Below are 21,266 nucleotides of genomic sequence, written 5' to 3'. Positions count from 1 at the left end.
CGTACACCTGCCTCCTAATGCAAATATTCCCTTTGTTTATACAACTTCATTGCGATTTACTCTCGAGCTATCTTGGCAGAATGTGCTGACTCGCTATATTTTAACTCCGCCTTGGTCTGTAAATAATCTCTCCTGACTGATACGGAGCACGGGACATTTCTGTAGACTTTGGCTGACGTTTACTCGAGCCCAGTGTCTCTAGTTGGTTTCTACAGACCTCAGCAATAAAGTTTTCAAGAGCAACTTTCTTCTAGCAGAGCCACAATCCAAAAACGATTTGAAATTTGCAACCCAGGCAAGGGGGAAAAAACGTGCAGGGAGAGGCTCCAGACCCAGGTGGATGAATCACTGCCTCGAAAAGGTTATTAGGGGTAAGCAGAGAGCGTATAGGGAATGGAAAAAGGGGATGATCAGCCAAGAAAGCAACATCATGGAGATTAGCAAACGTAGGAAAGGAAGAAAGTGCTAAAAGTCAGGCTGGATTAGCTCTTGCCAGGGAAATTACAATAAATAATAAGGAGTTTTTCAGTTATATAAATAAAAAGAGAATAATGAAGGATGAGGTTGGGCTGCTCTGCAGTGTGGATGGGAAGGAGATTGAAGATAATCTGGGTCTGCCCCCAAAACTAAATGAATATTTTGCCTTGGTTTTCAATGAGGATGATAATATGGCACCTGTGCCTGAAGGCAGGACGGCTGATGGAAATGAGTGTCTAGAAATGGAAATGATCACATCTGAGGTAGAAGAAAAACGTAAAGAGCTTAATGCGCTCAAATCTCAGAAACTAGATAACGTCCATCCCAGAATGCTGAAAGAACTGGCACATGAGATTGCTAGTCCAGTAGCAAAGATTTGTAATAAATCTACCTATTCAGGGCTAATACCATATGACAGGAGAATCGCTAACATTGTTCCTATATTTAAGAAAGAGGAAAAAATGATCCAGGCAATTACAGACAAGTTAGTCTGACCTCAGTCGTATGCAAAGTTAAAGAGCAAATTGTAGAGGAAAGAATAATTAAACGTGTAGAGGCAGATGGTAAAAGGGATGTAATACAACATGGGTTTACCAAAGATCATGCCAGACTAACCTGATTTCCTCCTTTCAGCACGTAACTGATTTTTTTAGATAAGGGAAATGCTGTATTTCTAATGTACTTGGACTTCAGTAAACCATTTTACACGGTACAGCACGGGAAATGATTAGTTCAGTTAAGGAAAATGGAGATCAGTACAAGCAATATAAAGCGGATAAGGAACTGGCTAAAGGGGAGAAGACAACGGGTTTTGCTGAAAGGTGAATTATCAGACTGGCTGGAGGTTACTAGTGGAGTTCCTCAAGGATCAGTTTGGGACCAATCTTATTCAATATTTTTATTAATTAATATCTTGGCACAAACAGTCGGTGTGTGCTAATGAAACTGGCTGATGATACAAAGTTGGCAGGCATCGTCAATACAGAGAAGGATCAGAACATTACACCGGAAGATCTGGATGACTTTATACTATTGAATTCCATCCCATTTCTGTTACTCCAAAGTGCAAGATCAGACACTTAGGATCTAAAGGTAAGAAATTCTGTTTCAAGCTGGGGATTTATCAGCTGGAAACAACAGAGGAGGAGAAAGACCTGGGTGTACTGGCCAATCACAGGATGACTATACACCACCAATGTAATGTGGCTGGGAAAAAGGAAAATGTGATCCCAGTATGTATCAGGCAAGACATTTCCAAAAGAGACAGTGAAATATTAATGCCATTGTACAAGACATAGGTGAGACCTCATCTGTAATACTGTGTACAGTTCTGATCACCCATGTTCAAGAAACATTAATTTAAACAGGAACAGGTGCAGAGAAGAGCTACTAGGGTGCTCAGGGAAATCGAGGGCCTGTCTTCTGAGAGGAGACTGGAAGAGCTTGGCTCGTTTGGTATAGCAGAAAGAAAGCTGAGAAGGGATCTGATTGCTCCCTATAAATACATCAGGAGTGCAAACACCAGGGAGGGTGAAGAGCTATGTAAGCTAAAGGACAATGTTGGCACCAGAATAAATGGATATGAACTGGCCATGAACAAATTCAGGTTGTAAATTAGAAGAAGGTTTGTAATCATCAGAGGGGTGAGGTTCTGGAACAGCTGCCCAATGGGAGTTGTGGGGACAAACAAGTTAATTAGTTTTAAAAGAACTGGACAAATTTATGAGTGCAGTTGTGTGACAGGGTTGCTTGTAATCATGGGGGGGCAGAGCTCAAGAGGCCCAGGGCTCAATTCCGGTTTATATCTTATGTTCTTAAAAGCTCGTGCTTCACAGCTTCAGCCAGCCCACCTACAAGGGTCAGGAAGGGATTTTCCTTAGGGTGACCATATTTTCCCAAAGGGAAAACGGGACACCGCACTGGGCTGGCCTGAGGTGTCATCCCACCCCCCTGCCCCCCTGCATGGCTGGTCCGAGTCCCCCTTGCCTCCTGCCCACGTGGGGACGGCCCAAGCCCCCCACCCACGCAGGGGCAGCCTGAGACCCCCTGCTGCCTGCCCACGCGGGGCCAGCCCGAGCCACCCCTGCCACCCGCCTACACAGGGCCAGCCCAAGCTGTCCACCTGCGTGGGGCCAACCTGAGCCCCTCCGCTGCCACCTGCCACTGCTATTTCTCCCTTCATTGCCTGTCCATTGCGGGGCCTCGGGCACTGGGGCACCTCAGTCCCTCCTGTTCTCTGCGGCAGTCGAGTCTCCTGTTGGCCGTAACGCTCTGGGCTCATCTCGGCTGATGGGTTTAGTGTGTGGGGGCTGGGTGGCCTGTGCTGGACAGGAGTCAGACAAGCGATCTGGTGGTCCCTGCCAGCCGAAACTCTGTGACTCCATCTGCACTCCATGCCATTAGAGTCTCAGTTTGCACATTGGTTCTCCACAGCCAACCGCTGAGCAGCTGAGGCAGGCAATATCTTACTGGACCCACTTGTGCTGGTGAGAGAGACACGCTTTCGAGCTCTTCTTCTGGTCTGGACTTTGATGATGTCGAACATGCAGAGCTGGGGGTCTTAGCTCAGAAAAGAGGTGAAAACAAATTGGCGCAACCTCTCCCCTCCCCCGCCCCATGCTTTACCTCCAAACCGACAGCCCATCGGGTCAGTTTGCACCACAAACAGAGACTTCATTCTTCTCTGTGGAATAATCACAGCTTTCACTTCATGTTCAAGGCTACTCCCTGACACCTCTGACATTCTATTCTCTTTCTCTAGGATTTTTTTTTCTGATACAGGAAAACCTGTCTCAAGCAACTAACCAAAAGACCAGCCAAAATCAATTAGCTAGTAAAAGTGAATCATTAGCTGAAAGTCAAGATCTCAGTCAATATTGGCAGGCCTACTGTACTAGTGACAGAACTGGAGGGTTGTTTCGTAATCAAGTTGGATAGGCTGGTCTCCTGCACGAGTGTATATATATGTAGATATAAACGTATGCATGGTACATGATCACCATCCGTGGGGAGCACTAAGAGATCATCGCCTCAGCTGAGCACTAACAGATTCGACACAGATTAAACCACCACCTCTCCTCCACCAGGAACATGACAGGTGTTTTTGTGCTCCTTACTCTAGCAACATGGTGCTTTTCAGGTGAGTGATTCTTTGCCGTACTGCATCAAGCCCTATGTCGCAGTCAGAGACCTGGCCAGCTTCAAAAATATTAAGGTGTCTTCAAAGTGGAACACAGTCTCATTCTTAGAAGAGCTATTTTCTCTTCAAAAGATGGCACTGACAAGACTTGACCTCCAGGGCCTAATGTCAGTACAGCCTTAAATGGGCTATTTCTGCACCATCCGTTTTGTGGGTAGAAGTAACTGCAGGTTCAGTTTCACACCCGTAATTAGTTGTGGACACAGTGAAGGACATTAAATATATAAGGGCCTGATACGAGGGCACAATCAGCTATTAAGACATCTACTACCGTATTTATACTGAAGTACATTTGCTGTGATATCCTGTAGCTCTCCGTTTGGATCATAAAACACAGCATGTAAAAAAGAAAAGAAAATTCCAACAAAACAGTGTTACATTAAAAACAAGATTCCTTATCCTCAGTTACCAGCATGGTACCCAAATTTCACACATGGTTTGTTTAGTTTAAGAATCTGTTCACAGACAGTCAGCCGGTTAGAAACTGCATGGAATTATTCCACAAAAGAGATTTGCACACTTAAAATCTGTTCCTGTTAATGATTTGGCTTTGTTTCATGTTTCTATCTGTGGTTTTCTTTCAGCTGTGGCCCTGGGCAGTGAGGTGAGTGGCAGATTCTTTCTGTTTATTCTCTGTCACCGTCTCCCAATCTCTGACCCAAGATAAATGGCTGGTGACCACACTGTGGCCGAGTGAACGAAAAACACTGCAACCTGCAGCGGATTGTATAATGGTCACCAAAGACATTACTGGGGGATTATTGTCTTTTTATCAGATAATTTCAACAAATATTTTTGTCATCCCCAGACAATTCTAGAACTGAACGAGATGTTAAATGTGATGAATCTAAGCAACAGACATGCAAGGTAGTGAGAGAAGTGTTCTAGGTACTTGACCAGCTCAGTAAGAGTGAGACTAATTGGGGGGTTCATCAAGCTGCATAGTTATCCCAATGCTTTTTATCTGGAGGAGTAAAACCTTGAGATTCAGAGAGTCTGTTTCCAAACAGTCAAACTGATGGAATTTTATTCTTATTTTTATTATTTTACCTGCTACAACCTCTGCTTAGACCTTGTGAGGTACTTAGAACAACACATAGCCACAGCATTAGAGAAACGATGAAAAAACCACAACGCGGGACCAGGTCTTCAGTACATTGATGTCTATTGATGTTGTTACAGCGACATCGATTTGCATCTGCAGGGAAGCTGGCCTAAGGTGGTTTGTTTATATTGCACACATTGGAACAATAAGATCTGGTAGCATCTCTCTCTGCACATGTTGCAGGCACTGAAACAAATTTCTAGCCTCATTTCTGGAGAGAGTATTTGAAAAAGTCATTAGATTTTGAAGCTTCAGTTTAAGGCTCCGTTTGTAATAACTCCTTAGTTTCAGTAGGGCATGGTTGCTTCCCACAGAATACAGGTCTGAGTGAATGATTCTTCGTCCTGCAGTGCATTCCTCCCTCCAGCGTGAGAGAAAGCTACCGCAGAACAGACTCATCCCATTTTCAATGGAAGAATAAGGTTAAAATATAACCCTACTTTGCCTTATGGCAGAACCTAATAAGGCTGGAGGCACAGAGCAGGGAGATTACTCAAGGGCACTATTTCATACTGAAACGGCTCTGCCACTTCTATTGCTTGACATTGCTGTTACAGGTAGATTGTAGTAAGTACCCCCGGGGTACTGCGGAGGATGGCAAAGTACTGACAGCCTGCCCATTCATCCTGGAGGAAGTCTGTGGCACAGATGGCATCACTTACCCCAGCGAATGTGGACTGTGCGCACACAATTCGTAAGTACTGCAGAGAGAACGTTCTTCCGAGTAACTAACACTGGACAGAGTGTCTGCTGAGAGCCTTTAGAAATACCATCATTTCTTCAGGCCTGTTCCTGTAAGTCTCTTAGGCCCTGTCCCTATTTTTTTGCCCTGCTAGACTACCCTGAGGTTCCTCTCCTTCCCCCTATATGTGCTCAGCTGGGGGATCATGGAAGAGCCAGACTACAGCATCCCAAGGGAGCTGTGTGGTGGCGGAGCAGAGGAAAGAATGGGCCATGGTGTTACGCTAAATGATACACTATAAGGAGATGTCACATGTCTGGTAACTAAAAGAATGATACAGTGTGGTGGTGTTGTAACCGTGTCGGTCCCAGGACATTAGAGAGACAAGGTGGGTGAGGTCATATCTTCTATTGGACCAACTTCTCTGGTGAGTGAGTGAGACAAGCTTTTGAGCTTATACAGAGAGCTGAATTCTTCTGCAGACCTGAAGAGCAGCTCAGTGTAGTGTGAAAACGTGTCTCTCTCACCAACGGAAGTTGTTCCACTAAACGATATTGCCTCACCCACCTTGTCTCTAGAACTACGCTCGCCAGTGATGCTGATACTGCCCTGTAGAAGGTGATAAATTAACTCAAATAGACACCTCCTGTATTCCACAAAGTACATGTGAATCTGGTTTGTTTTACCAGCACCTTGACTGTAATGTGGAGAGTTACTTACGGAGCTCCTTAACCCTAATCTCCCTCTTCCAGTGAGCAGGGGACCAACCTTGGCAAAAAGCATGATGGAAAATGTCAAGAGAACATTGTGCCGGTAAGTGTAACCTGATGTACAGTAGGGGCTAGATCCTACTCCCAGTAATGTCAACGGAAAGACTCCTTTTGCCCTCAGTCAGTGAGAGACGGTTTGGGCACTAAACAGATGGACTTAAATGGTACCTAGACCATGTTCTGTCCTTTTTCATAGGGGTGATCTTCAACCTAAATACACAAAATGGCCATTTTCCATCTATTACACTCTAACATCGTAAGAAAGGGAGAGGGAAGAGGAATAGAGCATGAGACAAGAAGCAGAAATATCCCAGTGCTGCAGAACTGTGCACATAATTCCTGTTCCCATAGCTGTCTCTTCTCACAGTATCAGGAGAAGCACTGAGCCACCTGATTTAGGGCTATAGGAAGGGGAGACACCAGACTCCTGTATATATCAGTGCATTGACTTCTTTGGATACTGGGATTTTCCAAGATCATACATTGGGAAGGCTGGAAAACACCCCATTTTCTGATCACAGGCAGGGCATTCAAAATACCCTTACTTCTCTCCCCAAACTCGGAAATAATTTCATGAATATGAGCCATAAGCAGACATGTTATTTGGTTAATTTAGTTTTTTGCATATTTGACTATCTCTAAACCAATGGGAATAGTTTGGGCTATCAAGAAGCAAAACTACCACAGAGCCATATATTGGAGAAGGCAAAACCCTGGGATTCAGATGCTTCATTTCTATCCAGTCAGCCTGATAAAATTCAGTCTTCCGTTTACCTGATACAATCTGTGCTTAGCCTGTGTGAGATACAGAAGGCACAACACTGGAGAAGCTATGCAAAAATAACTGAGGGGGCAGATCTTCAGCCAGAGTAAATTGACTTCCATCGATATAGTAGAAATACGAGTAATTACAGCAGCTGAGACTAGAGGGTCAGATTTTTTATATTTTACACACAGAATGAAACAACAAGATCCGGAAGCCTGTTTCTATCTGTTTTGCATGGGCTGCAACAAATTCTCAGCCTCATTTAACTGTCTGGAGCCTCATTTAATTGTGACTCATAATAAATAACTTACTAGATTTTGATTTTGAGGCTTTGATTTAAGGATCCACCTCTAGTACCACGTTAGACTCAACAGGGCTTGGGTACGTCACACAGAACAGAAGTGTGAGCGAGTGATCCTTCCTCCCACGGGTGCATTTCTGCCTCTCCAGCATGAGAGAAAGCTCCGTTAGAACTGCCTCACCCCATTTCCAATGGGAGGATACGGTTAAAACAGAGCCCTTGTGCAAAGGCTGGAAGCGCGGTACGGGGAGGCTGGCCAGAAGCACTGTTTTGGATAACAAAGGCTGCGCTGGTACTATGACTGTGTTGCTTGTTACAGTTCGATTGCAGTCAGCAGCCCAGGATTATTGATGAGGATGGCAAAGTCCAGATGCGCTGCCCTAGGATCCTGGCTGAGGTCTGTGGCACAGATGGGGTCACTTACCCCAATGAATGTACGCTGTGTGCCCATAACCTGTGAGTACTGGTCAGACAACATTCCTTCTGAGCATTTAACTATAGGCGGAGCCACTGATAACTGCCTTTAAAATACCATTATTTCCTCACAGGCCTATTTCTGTAGGTCACTAAACCCCTTGCCCTCCTCTTTGCCCCTATAGTCTACCCTGATTTTCCTCTCCAGGCCCCTATATGTGCTTAGCTGAGATAGCCTAGAAGAGTCAGACTACAGCACCCAATTGTACAGGGGGCTCAGTGGTGACTGAACAGAGGAAAGAATGGACCAGAGTGTTATTCCAGATGATACACCATACGGAGACATCCCTTGTCTGATAACCAATAGGATGATGCTAATCAATGATGCAGAGGCTGCCTCCTAAAATGTGATCAGCTGACTCAATCAGACACCTCCTGTATCCCAATCCCACACCGTACGTGTGAGTTTGGTTAATTTTACCAGCATCTTCAGGGTTAAAGTGAGAGTAACTCACCAAACTCCCTAACTCTCGTCTCTCCCTCTTCCAGTGAACATCAGAAAAACATTATAAAAAAACACGATGGAAAATGTGAACAGGAAATTGTGCTGGTAAGTGAAACCTGATGCACAATAAGGGCCAAATTCTAATCCCACTGATGCCAACAGAAAAACTCCTCTTGATGTCAGTGAGAGATGGGTCAGATACCACATGCCTGGACCTAAATGGAGCATAGACTTTGTACTGGCCTTCTGCAAAGGACTGAATTTCACTCCAGCTACATGAAATGGCCATTATCCGTATTCTATGCTACAGCGTCAGAAGAAAGAAAGAGGGCTAGAAAAGGAGTAGGGTTTGAGACAAGGAGCAAAAATGCCCCCGTTCTCTGGGAACGTCAACATAAATTCCTTTCCCATAGCAGCCTCTTCTCCGAGAATCAGGCAAAGCGCTGAGCGGCCAGTTTCAGGACTATGGGAAGGAGAGGCACGAGACCCCTGTATATTTCAGTGCATTCATCTCTTTGGATACTGAGATTTTCCTAGATAATACACTGGGCAGGTTGCAACCGCCCCATGTTCTGATCCCAGGCACAGCACCCATTCAACTGAAGTTAATAGAAATCCGTCTAATTAGAGTCGCTGAGGATCTAGCCTGAGGGGTTTTTTTTATATATATTTTATAGAATAAAACAACAAGATCTGGTAGAATATTTATTTCTACATGTTTGGCATGAGCTGAAACAAATTCTTAGCATCATGTAACTCTCTGGAGACTGGATCAGAAATGAAAAGATTTTGATTTGGAGGCAATGGTTTAAGGTTCCACGTGCAATACCTAGTTAGTTTCAACAGGGCACGGATGCCTCACAAAGAATACATGTCTGCAGGACCGCTGCGAGGGGGAGGCCAAAGGGGCACTTTGCCTTGAGTCCCCCATTTGAGAAGGTCCCAGACTGTGTGGCTTTGCCACATAGCTCAAGGGGTTACAGTGCTGCTCAGGTTTGGCCCGGCTGCCCCCTATCATGCTGGAGTGATGACTGGGCCAGACCAAAGCAGGGCTGAGACCTCTTGAGCCAGGCCCAGAGCCCCAGGACTGGCGACACTCCTGCGGAGTGAGCATGGGTGGGCTTGCTCTCCAGGCCCTTCTCCCCGTGGTCATTTTTTGGAAGGGTGTGGGCCTCGGTTTCACATTTTGTCCCAGGCCTACAAAAACCTCTGCACGGCCCTGCAAGTCTGAGGAACTGATTCTCCTCCCATCCGTGCCTTCCTTCCCCCCAGCATGAGAGAACACGAGCAAACTCCTGCAGAAGGACTCCCCCCATCGCCGAGGGAAGAATAAGTTTAAAACAGAGCCCTGGTGCAGCTGATGGCTGAAGGGCCAGAGGGTGAAGGCCATGGGTGGGGGACTCACTCGGAAGCACTATTTCATACAACAGCGGCTGCACCGGCGCTATTTCTGTGTTGCTTTTACAGCTTGATTGCAGTCAGTACCGCCGGACTAAAGCTGAGGATGGCAAAGTTCTGATAGGCTGCCCAAGGATCCTGGCTGAGGTCTGTGGCACAGATGGGGTCACTTACTCCAATGAATGTATGCTGTGTGCCCACAACCTGTGAGTACTATACACCGAACATTCCTTCCGAGTACTTCCTGGGCAGAGCTCCTGAGAACAGCCTTTATCGACACCATCATTTCTTCATAGGCCTATTTCTGTAGGCTTGTTAGCCCTGGCCCCATTCTTTGCCCCTCCAGTGTGCTCTGATTTTTCTCCTCTGCTCCCCCCTACTCCCACTAACCCCCACTTCCACCATATATCCTACCGGGATATCATGGAAGAGGCAGACTACAAAGCTAGACTAACTGGTCTATAATTCCCCAGGTCCTCTTTCTTTCCATTTGTAAAGACAGGGATTCTGTTTGCTCTTCTCAGTCCTCTGGGACCTTGGCCCTCCACCATGAGTTCTTGAAGGTAATCAGTAATGGTTCAGAGATTGCGTCAGTTAGTTCCTTAAGGACACGAGGGTGAATTTCATCAGGCTCTGCCAACGTGAATAAATTTAACTTATCTAAAGATTCTGGGCTGTCCCTGTTCTTTCCCCCTTTTTGTTCATATTGATTATGTGAAGCATCTGATCACAATTAACCCTTTTAGGGAAGACCGTATCATACACATGTCTGGGAAGATACTAGGTGTTGATGCTCATACTACCTCCTAGAAGGTGATAATTAACTCCGTAAGACCCTGCCTGTATCCCATACAATATATGTGAGATTGCGCCATTTTACTAGCTCTTGAGTGTAACAGGGATAGTTACTCGCCGAGCTCCCTAACTCCCGTTTCTCCCTCTTCCAGAGAACGCGGGGAAAACATTAACAAAAAGCATAACGGAGAATGCAAACATGAAATCGTCCCGGTAAGTGCAACCTGAAGCAAAATAACAGCCAGATCCGACTCCCATTGATGTCAATGGACAGAATCCTGTTGACTTCAATGAGAGATGGTTCAGGCATTATATGAATGGAGTCATGGGGTGTGTCTTGCCTTATACACAGGGATGAATTTCATCCTAAATACACAAAATGGCCATTATCCATATACGACAGTATGACCTCAGAACCAAAGGAGGTTGAAGAGGAGCAACAGAGGAGACAAGTAGCAGAAATATCCCAGTGCTGCAGAATTGTGCACATAACACCTGTTCCCATAGAAGTCTCTTCTCACAATAGCCGGCTAAGCACTGAGCAGCCTGATTTAGGACCATGGGAAGGGGAGACACAAGACCCCTGTATATATCAGTGCATTGATCTCTTTGGATACTGGGATTTTCCAAGATCATACACTGAGAAGGTTGGAAATCACCCCGATTTCTGCTCCCAGGCAGGGCACCGTGTGCAGTAGGATTCCAAACACCCTGGCTGTTGTCCATAACCATAAAAATAATTTGATGAATAGCAGCAATAATCATTCCAAATCATTGGGTTCACTTATCTTGTATGTGTTTGTCCAGCTCGAAACCAAAGGGATTAGTTTGGGCCATCAAGAAGTAAAATGACCCCCGTGCCATCTATTTGAAAGAGTAAAATCCTGGGATTCAGCTCTTCCAATGTCCTACAGTCAGAGGGATGGAATTTCATTTTTTCGGTTATCTGACACAGTCTGTGCTTAGACCGTGTGCGGTTCACAGAGCAACAGCCAGACTCTTTGTTGGAGAAAACGTGAACAAATAACACAGAGGGGACAGCTGGGGTGAATCGATTTCCAAAGACATCCATAGACACATGCGGCCGAACTGGCCTGAGGGTTTCCATAGGGTGCAGATTGGAACAGCAAGATCTGGAAGCCTATTTGTCTCTGCATGTTTGGCTTGCATTGATACCAATTCTTAGCCTCATTTAACCCTCTGGAGACTGGATCATAAATGACAACTCCTTAGATTTTGAGTGTTGGAACGTTGGTTTAAGGATCCACTTCTAATACCTAGTTACGTTCAATAGAGCGTGGGTGCCGCCCACGGAATATGAGTCTGAGGGAATGATCCTTCCTCTCCAGCATGAGAGAAGGAGAGAAAACACCTAGACCCGACTCACCCTATTTTCAATAGAAGAATACATTTAACACTTATGTCACGGAGTCCCCGGGTGATGCTCTGGAACTGCTCCCCACAAAGCCAGGCAGGACTCTGGTGAAGTCTCCTCTCTGTGAGCAGACTGTCTCCAGGGCAAGAAGCTCACATGGCTTCACCTGCCTGAGTCTGGCCTTGGAGCATTCAGCTCCGTGCGCTTCCCACAGCGAGTCCGCCCAGGCGGGGTCCTGGGAAAGCCACAGGGTCCTGCACCCCAACTTCGCAGTCAGACGTGACTCTCAGCCAGCCAGTAAAACAGAGGTTTATTAGATGACAGGAACATGGTCTAAAACAGAGCTTGTAGGTACAGAGAACAGGACCCCTCAGCCGGGCCCATTTTGGGGGGCAGTGAGCCAGACACCTACGTCTGCACTTCACTCCTTGTCCCCAGCCAGCTCCAAACTGACTCTCTTCAGCCTCTCCTCCTCTCTGGCCTTTGTCTCTTTCCCAGGCCAGGAGGTCACCTGATCTCTTTGTTCTCCAACACCTTCAGTTGGCACCTTTGCAGGGGAGGGGCCCAGGCCATTAGTTGCCAGGAGACAGGGCGCCAGCCATTCTCTGTGCAGACAGCATCACAGGGACCTTCTTGGGCTCTTCAACAATTATACACCCTGATCCCCCCCAACTAGATACCTATGAAATGCACCGGGGAAACTGAGGCACCCACACAGTATTCAGAGGAAACATTAAGAACATTCCCACTTCGTCACAACTTAACCCTAGTTTGTATTATGGTAGAAGTATGAGGCCTGGAGGCCCAGAGTGGGGAGATTACTCATGGGCACTATTTCGTATAACACAGGCCACACCGGTACTATTGCTGTGTTACTTTTACAGCTTAATTGTAGTGAGTACCACCACGGCAAAGTCCTGATACCCTGCCCCAGGATCCTGGCTGAGGTCTGTGGCACCGATGGCGTCACTTACCCCAATGATTGTATGCTGTGTGCCCATAACTTGTAAGTACTGTACGTCACCCATTCTTCTGAGTAATTAACAATGGGCAGAGCTCCTGATCGCGGCTTTATACATATCCTCATTTCTCCATAGATGTAGTTCTATAATTCCCTTATATTGGGACCTTCCTCTCTGCCCATCCAGTGTAATCTGAGTTTTCTCCCCTTGTCCCTGTCTGTGCTCAATGGGGTTATCATGGAAGAGCCAGACCACAACCCCCAGAATTCAGTAGCGGGCTGACGGGTGCTTGGCCATTCAGGAAAGAATGGGCCAGAATATTATTCCAAATGATACACCAATAGGAGGCATCATGTGTCTGCTAACCAATAGCATTACACTAGTCAGAGATGCAGCTACTGCCTGTAGCCTGTGATAATCTAACTCCATCAGACGCTTCCTGGATCCCATCCAATCTATGGAAGTTTGGTTCATTTTGCCAGCGCCCTGAGTGTGACGGGAAGAGTCCTTCACTGAGCTCCCTCAGGCCAGTCTCTCCCTCTTCCAGGAAACACCGGACCAGTGTTAGCAAAAAGCACGACGGCAAGTGCAAAGAGAAAATAGCTGTGGTGAGTGAAACCTGTTGCACAATGAGTGGCCGAACCTCCTTCTATTCATATAAATGGATCGACTCTGACCTATTTACTTCAGTGAGAGAAGGGTCACGTACTATGTGCATGGACTTAGACGTGCTGCCCTAGTATCTAGGGATCAATTTCATCCTAACAAATGGCCATTATCCATACCCTGCAATATAAAAAGGGAGACAGAAGGGAACAGGATCTGAGACAAGGAGCATAAAAAGAACAGGAGTACTTGTGGCACCTAAACTAACAAATTTATTAGAGCATAAGCTTTCGTGGGCTTCAGCTCACTTCATCAGATGCATAGAATGGAACATATAGTAAGGAGATATATATACACATACAGAGAACATGAAAAGGTGGGAGGCTAAGAGGCTAATTAATTAAGATGAGCAATTATCAGCAGGGAAAAAAAACTTTTGTAGTGATAATCAAGATGGCCCATTTCAGACAGTTTGACAAGAAGGTGTGAGGATATTTAACATGGGGAAATAGATTCAATGTGTGTAATGGTTCAGCCATTCCCAGTCTCTATTCAAGCCTAAATTGATGGTATCTAGTTTGCATATCAAGGAGCATGAAGGAGCATAAAGTCCCTAGTGCTGCAGAACTGTGAAAACAAACCCTGTTCACACAACAATCTCTTCTCGCAGTATCAGGCGACGTGTTGACAGCCTGTTTTGGGACTATGAGAAGAGGGCACACAAGACCCCTGGTTTATATTCACCTTGTTGGATACTGACATTTTCTGAGCTAATGAGCTGGGCAGGTAGTAAAAACCCTTGTGTTGTGATACCAGGCAGGGCAGTCGGCATGCAGCGGGATTCAAAACATCCACTGTTGTTTTTGAGCAATAATCAGACCAAATCATTATTTCTTTACCTATTTGACCAGCTCTAAACCAGAGGGAATTGTTTGGCCAGCAAGAAGCAAAAACGAGCATAGTTCTAGCTACTTGAAAGAGTAAAACCCTGGGATTTGGACACTCCGTTTCCCTAGTCAGAATGAAGGAATTTCTTTCTTTTCTGTTTTTTGTTACTATCTGTGCTTAGACCATCTGAGATACATAGAGCAACGTGCCGACACCACACTGGAGAAAGTATGAAAATTACCACGAAAGAGCCATATACTCATCCCTTGTAAATCAACTTTCGCAGTCGTCAACAGAGCTAGGTCAATTTACAGCAGCTCAGAATCTGCCCCAGGTTTTCTTTTATCATACAAGAAATCTGGTAGCATATTTCTCTCATGAGCTGAAACAAATTCTTATCATTTCATTCTCTGGAAACTGGATCATAACTGAAATCTCGTTAGATTTTGAGTTCTGAGGCTTTGACTAAATGCACCACTTGCAGGGCCGGCCCAACCCGTTAGGTGACCTAGGCGGTTGCCTCGGGCGCTGCGATTTGGGGGGTAGCGACCGTGGCAGTATTTCTGCGGTGGGACCTTCTGCTGCCTCTGTGGGGGGACGGCATTTTGGGGCAGGACCTCCTGGGTGGCGGAAAAGCTGGCAGTGCTCCTGACCACTTGTAATACTTACTTAGTTTCAATAGGGCATGGGTGTGTCCCACAGAATACAGGTCTGAGTGAAGGATCCTTCCTCCCAATTGGGCATTCCTTCCCCTCCAGGGTGAGAGAATGAGAGAAAACTACAGTAGCAGTGAGTGGCCCTTTTTTCTGTGGACGAATAAGTTTAAAACATAACCCTAATTTCTCCTGTGATAAACACCAGAAAGGCTGGAGACACAGAGCCGGGGGTTACTCATGGGGCACCATTTCATAGATTAAAGGATGCAACAAATTCTATTGCTGTGTTACTTTTACAGAGTGAGTGTACTTCATACCGCAGGACTACTACTGACAACGGCAAAGTACTGGTAGTCTGCCCCAGGATCCTGCAAACAGTCTGTGGCACAGATGGTGTCACTTATGCCAATGAATGCGAGATGTGTGCCCATAACCTGTAAGTACTGTACAGAGAGCATTTCTTCTGAGTAATTAACAAAGGGCCGAGCCTGTTTCTGGAGGTCTCGTAGCCCTTGGCCCTACTTCTTTGCCCTTTAGTCTGCCCTGAGCTTTCTCCCCTGACCCTGCATTGGCTCACTGGGGAAACATGGAACAGCCAAATTACAACCCCCGGAATGCAGCAGGGGGCTAAGTGATGATTGAACAAAGAAAAGAACCGGCCAGAATGTTACTCCAAGTGATACACTATAAAGAGACGTCACCTGTCCGGTAAGGAACAGGATTATACTGGATTCAGTGTTGCTGGGACTGCCTTGTAGAAGGAGATAAACTAATTCAATCAGACGCCTCCTGTGCCCCCCACAATATATGGGAGATTGGTTCGTTCTACCACTGAGCTCCCTAATTCCAGTCTCTTTCTCTTCCAGAGAACATGGGACCAATGTCAGCAAAGAACACGATGGAAGATGCAAACGGGAAGTTGTGCCGGTAAGTGTAACCTGATGCAGAACAAGGGACAAACCCGACTCCCAGTAACGTCAGTGGAAAGACACCTCCTAACCTCAGGGAGAGATGGTTCAGACACGATATGCCTGGCTTCAAGTGGTGCCTAGAGCTTGTAGGGATCTTCTGCAAGGGGGTGAATTCACCCTAACTACACGAAATGGCCATTGTCTATATACATCAGCACACTGTCAGAAGAAAGAATCATAGAATATCAGGGTTGGAAGGGACCTCAGGAGGTATCTAGTCCAACCCCCGGGATACAAGAGGAATGGGCTTTGAAACAAGTAGCAGAAATGACCCTGTGCTCTGGAAACATGAAGAGATATCCCATTCCTATCGCAGTCTCTTCTCGCAGTACCAGGCGAAGCACTGAGCAGCCAGTTTTAGGACTACGGGAAGGGGAGACACAAGTTCCCTGTATAGATCAGTGCATTCCTCTCTTTGGATACTGGGATTTCCAAGAAAATAAACTGGGCAGGTGAAAAAGCCCCTGGGTTCTGATCACTGTCAGGGCATCCTACATGCAGGGGGATGAACAAATACAGAAATCATTTGATGAACATGACCACTAATAATAAAAAATGATTGGACTGATTTATTTTGTATATGTCTGACCAGCTCTAAACATGGCAATAGTTTGGCCACCACGAAACAAAACAACCCCAGGGCTTTATATTTGAAGGAGTAAAACCCTGGGATTCAGATACGCCATTTCTATACAGTCAGACGGATGGAATTTTTTTTCCTGGTACAATCTGTGCTTAGATGGTGTGAGATACACAGAGCAACAGGCAGACATCTTGTTGGAGAAATTAGGAAAATATAACAACACAGGGCTAATTGGTATAAACTGACTCCCACTGAAGTGCACAGAGCTCCATCAATTTACACAGCTGAGGCTCTTGCCTGAGGGTTTTTTATATTTTACAGAATGAAACGAGATCGGGTAGCATATTGCTCTGTCCCCGTTTTACATGGGCATTTAACCCTCTGGAAAATGGATCATAAATGGAAACTCATTAGATGTTGGAGGCTTTGGTTTAAAGCTGCACTTCTGATTCCTATTTAGGTTCAACAGGGCCTGGGTGTGAGACTGAGTGAGTGATCCTTTCTCCCAGCTGGGCATTCCTTACTCTCCAGCATGAGAGAAGGGGAGAGAACTACTCACACCACGTTCAATGGAAGAAGCAGCAGCATTAAGTATAGCCCTAGTTTGTCACTCAGTAGAAGCTACAAGAGCTGGAGGCTCAGAGCAGGGAGGTGACTCCTGGGCACCACTGCGATTGCTTGACATTGCTGTTACAGGTGGATTGTAGTAAGTACCGCCGGGTCACTACTAAGGATGGCAACGTTCTGACAGCCTGCCCACTTATCCTGGATGAGGTCTGTGGCACAGATGGCGTCACTTACCCCAGCGAATGCGGGCTGTGTTCCCATAACTTGTAAGTACTGTGCAGAGAACATTCCTTCTGAGTAACTCACAGTGGGCGGAGCTCCGGATAATAGCCTTCATAAAAACCAGAATTTCTTCATAGACCTATTTCTGCAGATCTCTTAGCCCCTGGTCCTCTTCTTTGCCTCTCCAGTCTATTCTGAGTTTTCTCCCCCTCCCCTTGCATGTGCGCAGTTGAGCTATGATGGAGGAGACAGACTACCACCCCCAGAGTTCAATGGGGGTTGGTGGGGGCTGAGTGGTGATTGAGCAGAGGAAAGAATGGGCTGGCATGTTATTCAAATGAGACACTGAAAGGAGAAGTCACATGTCTAGTAACAGATAGGAATATACTGATAAGAGATGCTTATCCTGCCTTGTCACAGGTGATAAACTATCTCAGTCAGATGCCTTCTGAATTCCAGACAGTATATGTGAGCTACCGTGTAAGCCTATGCTCCTAACTTCAGTCTCTCCCTCTTCCAGCGAACGTGGAGCCAGTATTACCAAGAAACACGATGGGAAATGCAAACAGGAAACGGCAGAGGTAAGTGAAACCGGATGCAAAAGAGAGGCCAATTCCTACTTCCGTGGATGGCATTGGAAAGTCTCCCCTTGACTTCAGTGAGAGATGGTTCAGGCACTATCCGCATTGACCTCGTGCGGGTCTTCTTCCCAGGGATGAATTTCAGCTAACGACACGAAATGGCCATTATCCATAAACCGCACTGTGAGGTCAGGGGAAAGGAGGGGACAGAGGAGAGGACTGGGATCTGAGTTTAGCAGCAGCAATGCCCCACCAGGGCTGCAGAAATGTGAACGTCCCCATAGCATCTCTTCTCACAGTATCAGGCTAAGCTCCGAGCAGCCTCTTTTAGGACCATGGGAAGGGGAGACACAGGACCCCAGTATATATCAGTGCAGTGACCTCTTTGGATACTGGGATTTTCCAAGACAGTACACTGGGCAAGTTGGAAAATCCCATATGTTCTGATCACAAGCAGGGTACCCTGTGGAGAGGGCATTCTAAACGCCTGCTGCTCTCCTCATACATGTGATCAGCTGTTATTACCTAGGTCAAGGTAGGAAAACAAGCTTTATTTTTATAGTAACTCCTCCCGGCAGTGAGAGGCGAGCGGATAAGTCCGTTATTATCAGGTTCTTAGAAGGCGAAGTGAATTTTTTAGTGCAGGAATAGATTCATATTGCAGTAGCACCCAAAGCCCCATCTGTTGCTACGCGCTTTACAAACACGCTGTTCCTCTTCTGTGTGCAGGTTGACTGCAGTGATTATGTTGAACCCAGCCCCATCTGCACAATGGAGTACTTTGCCCATTGCGGCTCTGATGGCACAACCTACAGCAACAAATGTCACTTCTGCAACGCAGTCGCGTACGTACAGAACTAAATCTCTTCTTCTAAATCATTATCGTGATTAATCAACCTATCTGTAAGAGGCATGAATAAGTTCCCATACTTTGCATTTGCCCGTTTCCTTATGTATGTGGTTGTGTTGATTTTGACGGAAGCGGATCTCCAGATGTCACAAACTGCACACCTGCAATGAGTTTTACCTATTTAGCCTAGAGTTTCAGTATGTCATGAAAAATATTTCACAAACACTTCTTGTTCCTGATGAAGGAGTGAAATCTTTTACTTTTCTTTTAATGCTAATCACGGATGGAAGTAATTGTTGAGATTCTATTACTTTGAATGGTCTTCCATGCTGTGCTAAGACCCTATCAGAGACTTCCTGTGCTACTCGAATGAAGAGACATATATTAGCATCCTGCATGCGCCGTCTCTGATCCATTTCTTTCTCTCTCCCCCTCCAGGGTAACCAAGGGAGCTCTCACCTTCAACCATTTTGGAGAATGTTGAATCCTCAGGGGTGCTGAGTGCTTCACTTCCCATTGGCAGATCCTTCATAAAGACCCATCCTCAGTGCAGTCAGCACCCTGGGGGCTCTTGATTCCTCCTACGTTTCTTGTTCAATTAAACAAAACTCACCAGTATTTCTTTGTCCTGTTTTATCACCGTGTCTCATACCAAGTTTCTTTCTGGTTTGTTGAGTGACGATGCCAGCGAGAACAGAAAGTGTGATGTCGGTGCTAGAAACGGATTGTTTGTTTGATGTTCTACTCTCTCGAGGAAGTAACTCCCAGAGAGGCAGCATCTTCCTTCCATCAGTGTCATAGGTGATAGCAGGAAAATGTAGCCACATCAGATACATTGTCTCTTGATTTTACATGGAATTTAAACTCAATCTACAAAGGTAACAGGATCACAATATTGTAGGGAGCTCATGCAGACACCTGACATCTTCCCTGTTTTCAGCCTCATAACTATATACATGAAATTATAGCCTATAACATTACTGTAACGGTTACTATAACATCACTATAACAACCACACTCCGAAGACACCCAACATGACAAACTTTGCATTGGATACACACAATCATTTTATAAAGATGAACATGGGGGTGTAGGGTGTTCCCTCGAGGTACAGAGCGTCACAATAATATGGCTGGATGAGCTGCACGTTTGTGTGTATATATATATATGTGTGTGTGCGTTTTTTTTTAAATATATGGAGATATCCTATCTCCTAGAACTGGAAGGGACCCCGAAAGGTCATTGAGTCCAGCCCCCTGCCTTCACTAGCAGGACCAAGTACTGATTTTGCCCCAGATCCCTAAGTGGCTCCCTCAAGGATTGAACTCACAACCCTGGGTTTAGCAGGCCAATGCTCAAACCACTGAGCTATTCAGGGAAACACGAAAAGATCAACTCCCGAGCTGAGCACTACCAGACTCACCACAGACCAAACAACCACCTCCACCATGAATGCGACAAGGTGTCCTTGTGCTTTTCACTTTGGCACTTTGCTGCTTCTCAGGTGAGTACGTCCTGCAGTATTGCACAACCCTGTGTCTGACATACTCTGCCTCTGGACGACTTGGGCCGAGTCCTGGGTCTCTTCAGAAACATTACAGTGTTCTCAAAGTGGAGGAAAATCTCTCCCTGTGAAAAGCTGTTTTGTCTCAGAAAGATGGCACTGGCAAGCCTTGACATCCAGAAAGCCTTTGACAAGGTCCCTCACCAAAGGCTCTTATGCAAAGTAAGGTGCCACGGAATAGGAGGAAAGGTGCTCTCATGGTAACTGGTTAAAAGATAGGAAACAAAGGGGAGCAATTCATAGATTCATAGATTATAGGACTGGAAGGGACCTCGAGAGGTCATCGAGTCCAGTCCCCTGCCCGCATGGCAGGACCAAATACTGTCTAGACCATCCCTGATAGACATTTATCTAACCTACTCTTAAATATCTCCAGAGACGGAGATTCCACAACCTCCCTAGGCAATTTGTTCCAGTGTTTAACCACCCTGACAGTTAGGAACTTTTTCCTAATGTCCAACCTAAACCTCCCTTGCTGCAGTTTAAACCCATTGTTTCTGATTCTATCCTTAGAGGCTAAGGTGAACAAGTTCTCTCCCTCCTCCTTATGACATCCTTTTAGATACCTGAAAAATAAATGGTCAGTTTTCAGAATGGAGAGAGGTAAATAGTGGTGTCCCCCAGGGGTCTGTACTGAGACCAGTCCTATTCAACCTATTCATAAATGATCTGGAAAAAGGGGTCAACAGTGAGGTGGCAAAATTTGCAGATGATACAAAATTACTCAAGATAGTTAAGTCCCAGGCAGACTGCGAAGAGCTACAAAAGGATCTCACAAAACTGGGTGACTGGGCAACAAAATGGCAGATGAAATTTAATGTTGATAAATGCAAAGTAATGCACATTGGAAAACATAATCCAAACTATACATATAAAATGATGGGGGTCTAAATTAGCTGTTACCACTCAAGAAAGAGATCTTGGAGTCATTGTGGATAGTTCTCTGGAAAACATCCACTCAATGTCCAGTGGCAGTCAAAAAAGCAAACAGAATGCTGGGAATAATTAAGAAAGGGATAGATAATAGGA

The 21,266-nt window shown here is 45.7% G+C and overlaps 1 protein-coding gene across 1 annotated transcript; it reads left to right on the top strand.

Moving 5' to 3' along the window:
• Positions 1-268: 268 nt before the first annotated feature.
• On the top strand, positions 269-19,291 carry LOC101944211 (ovoinhibitor). Its single transcript, XM_065555189.1, has 18 exons — positions 269-371; positions 1,404-1,569; positions 2,911-3,616; positions 4,261-4,280; positions 5,339-5,475; positions 6,216-6,276; positions 7,620-7,756; positions 8,264-8,324; positions 9,687-9,823; positions 10,565-10,625; positions 12,672-12,793; positions 13,297-13,357; positions 15,199-15,335; positions 15,766-15,826; positions 17,150-17,286; positions 17,763-17,823; positions 18,553-18,668; positions 19,112-19,291. The coding sequence occupies exons 3-18, from the start codon at positions 3,568-3,570 to the stop codon at positions 19,155-19,157; spliced, it is 1,404 nt and encodes a 467-aa protein (XP_065411261.1). The 5' UTR covers positions 269-371; positions 1,404-1,569; positions 2,911-3,567; the 3' UTR covers positions 19,158-19,291.
• The last annotated feature ends 1,975 nt before the right edge of the window (positions 19,292-21,266 follow it).

Source organism: Chrysemys picta, chromosome 8 (assembly GCF_011386835.1).
Source record: "Chrysemys picta bellii isolate R12L10 chromosome 8, ASM1138683v2, whole genome shotgun sequence".
Taxonomy (NCBI): Eukaryota; Metazoa; Chordata; order Testudines; family Emydidae; genus Chrysemys; species Chrysemys picta.
Note: the sequence above shows the minus strand (reverse complement) of the source record. Positions and strands in the feature narration are given on the sequence as shown.

What these genes read in the sequence shown, in the direction of transcription:
- LOC101944211 (XM_065555189.1), top strand. Translation starts at nt 3,568, where the DNA reads ATGACAGGTGTTTTTGTGCTCCTTACTCTAGCAACATGGTGCTTTTCA. An exon ending in AGCAACATGGTGCTTTTCAG is followed by an intron (nt 3,617 to 4,260) that starts GTGAGTGATTCT and finishes GTTTTCTTTCAG; the next exon opens with CTGTGGCCCTGGGCAGTGAG. An exon ending in GGACTGTGCGCACACAATTC is followed by an intron (nt 5,476 to 6,215) that starts GTAAGTACTGCA and finishes TCCCTCTTCCAG; the next exon opens with TGAGCAGGGGACCAACCTTG.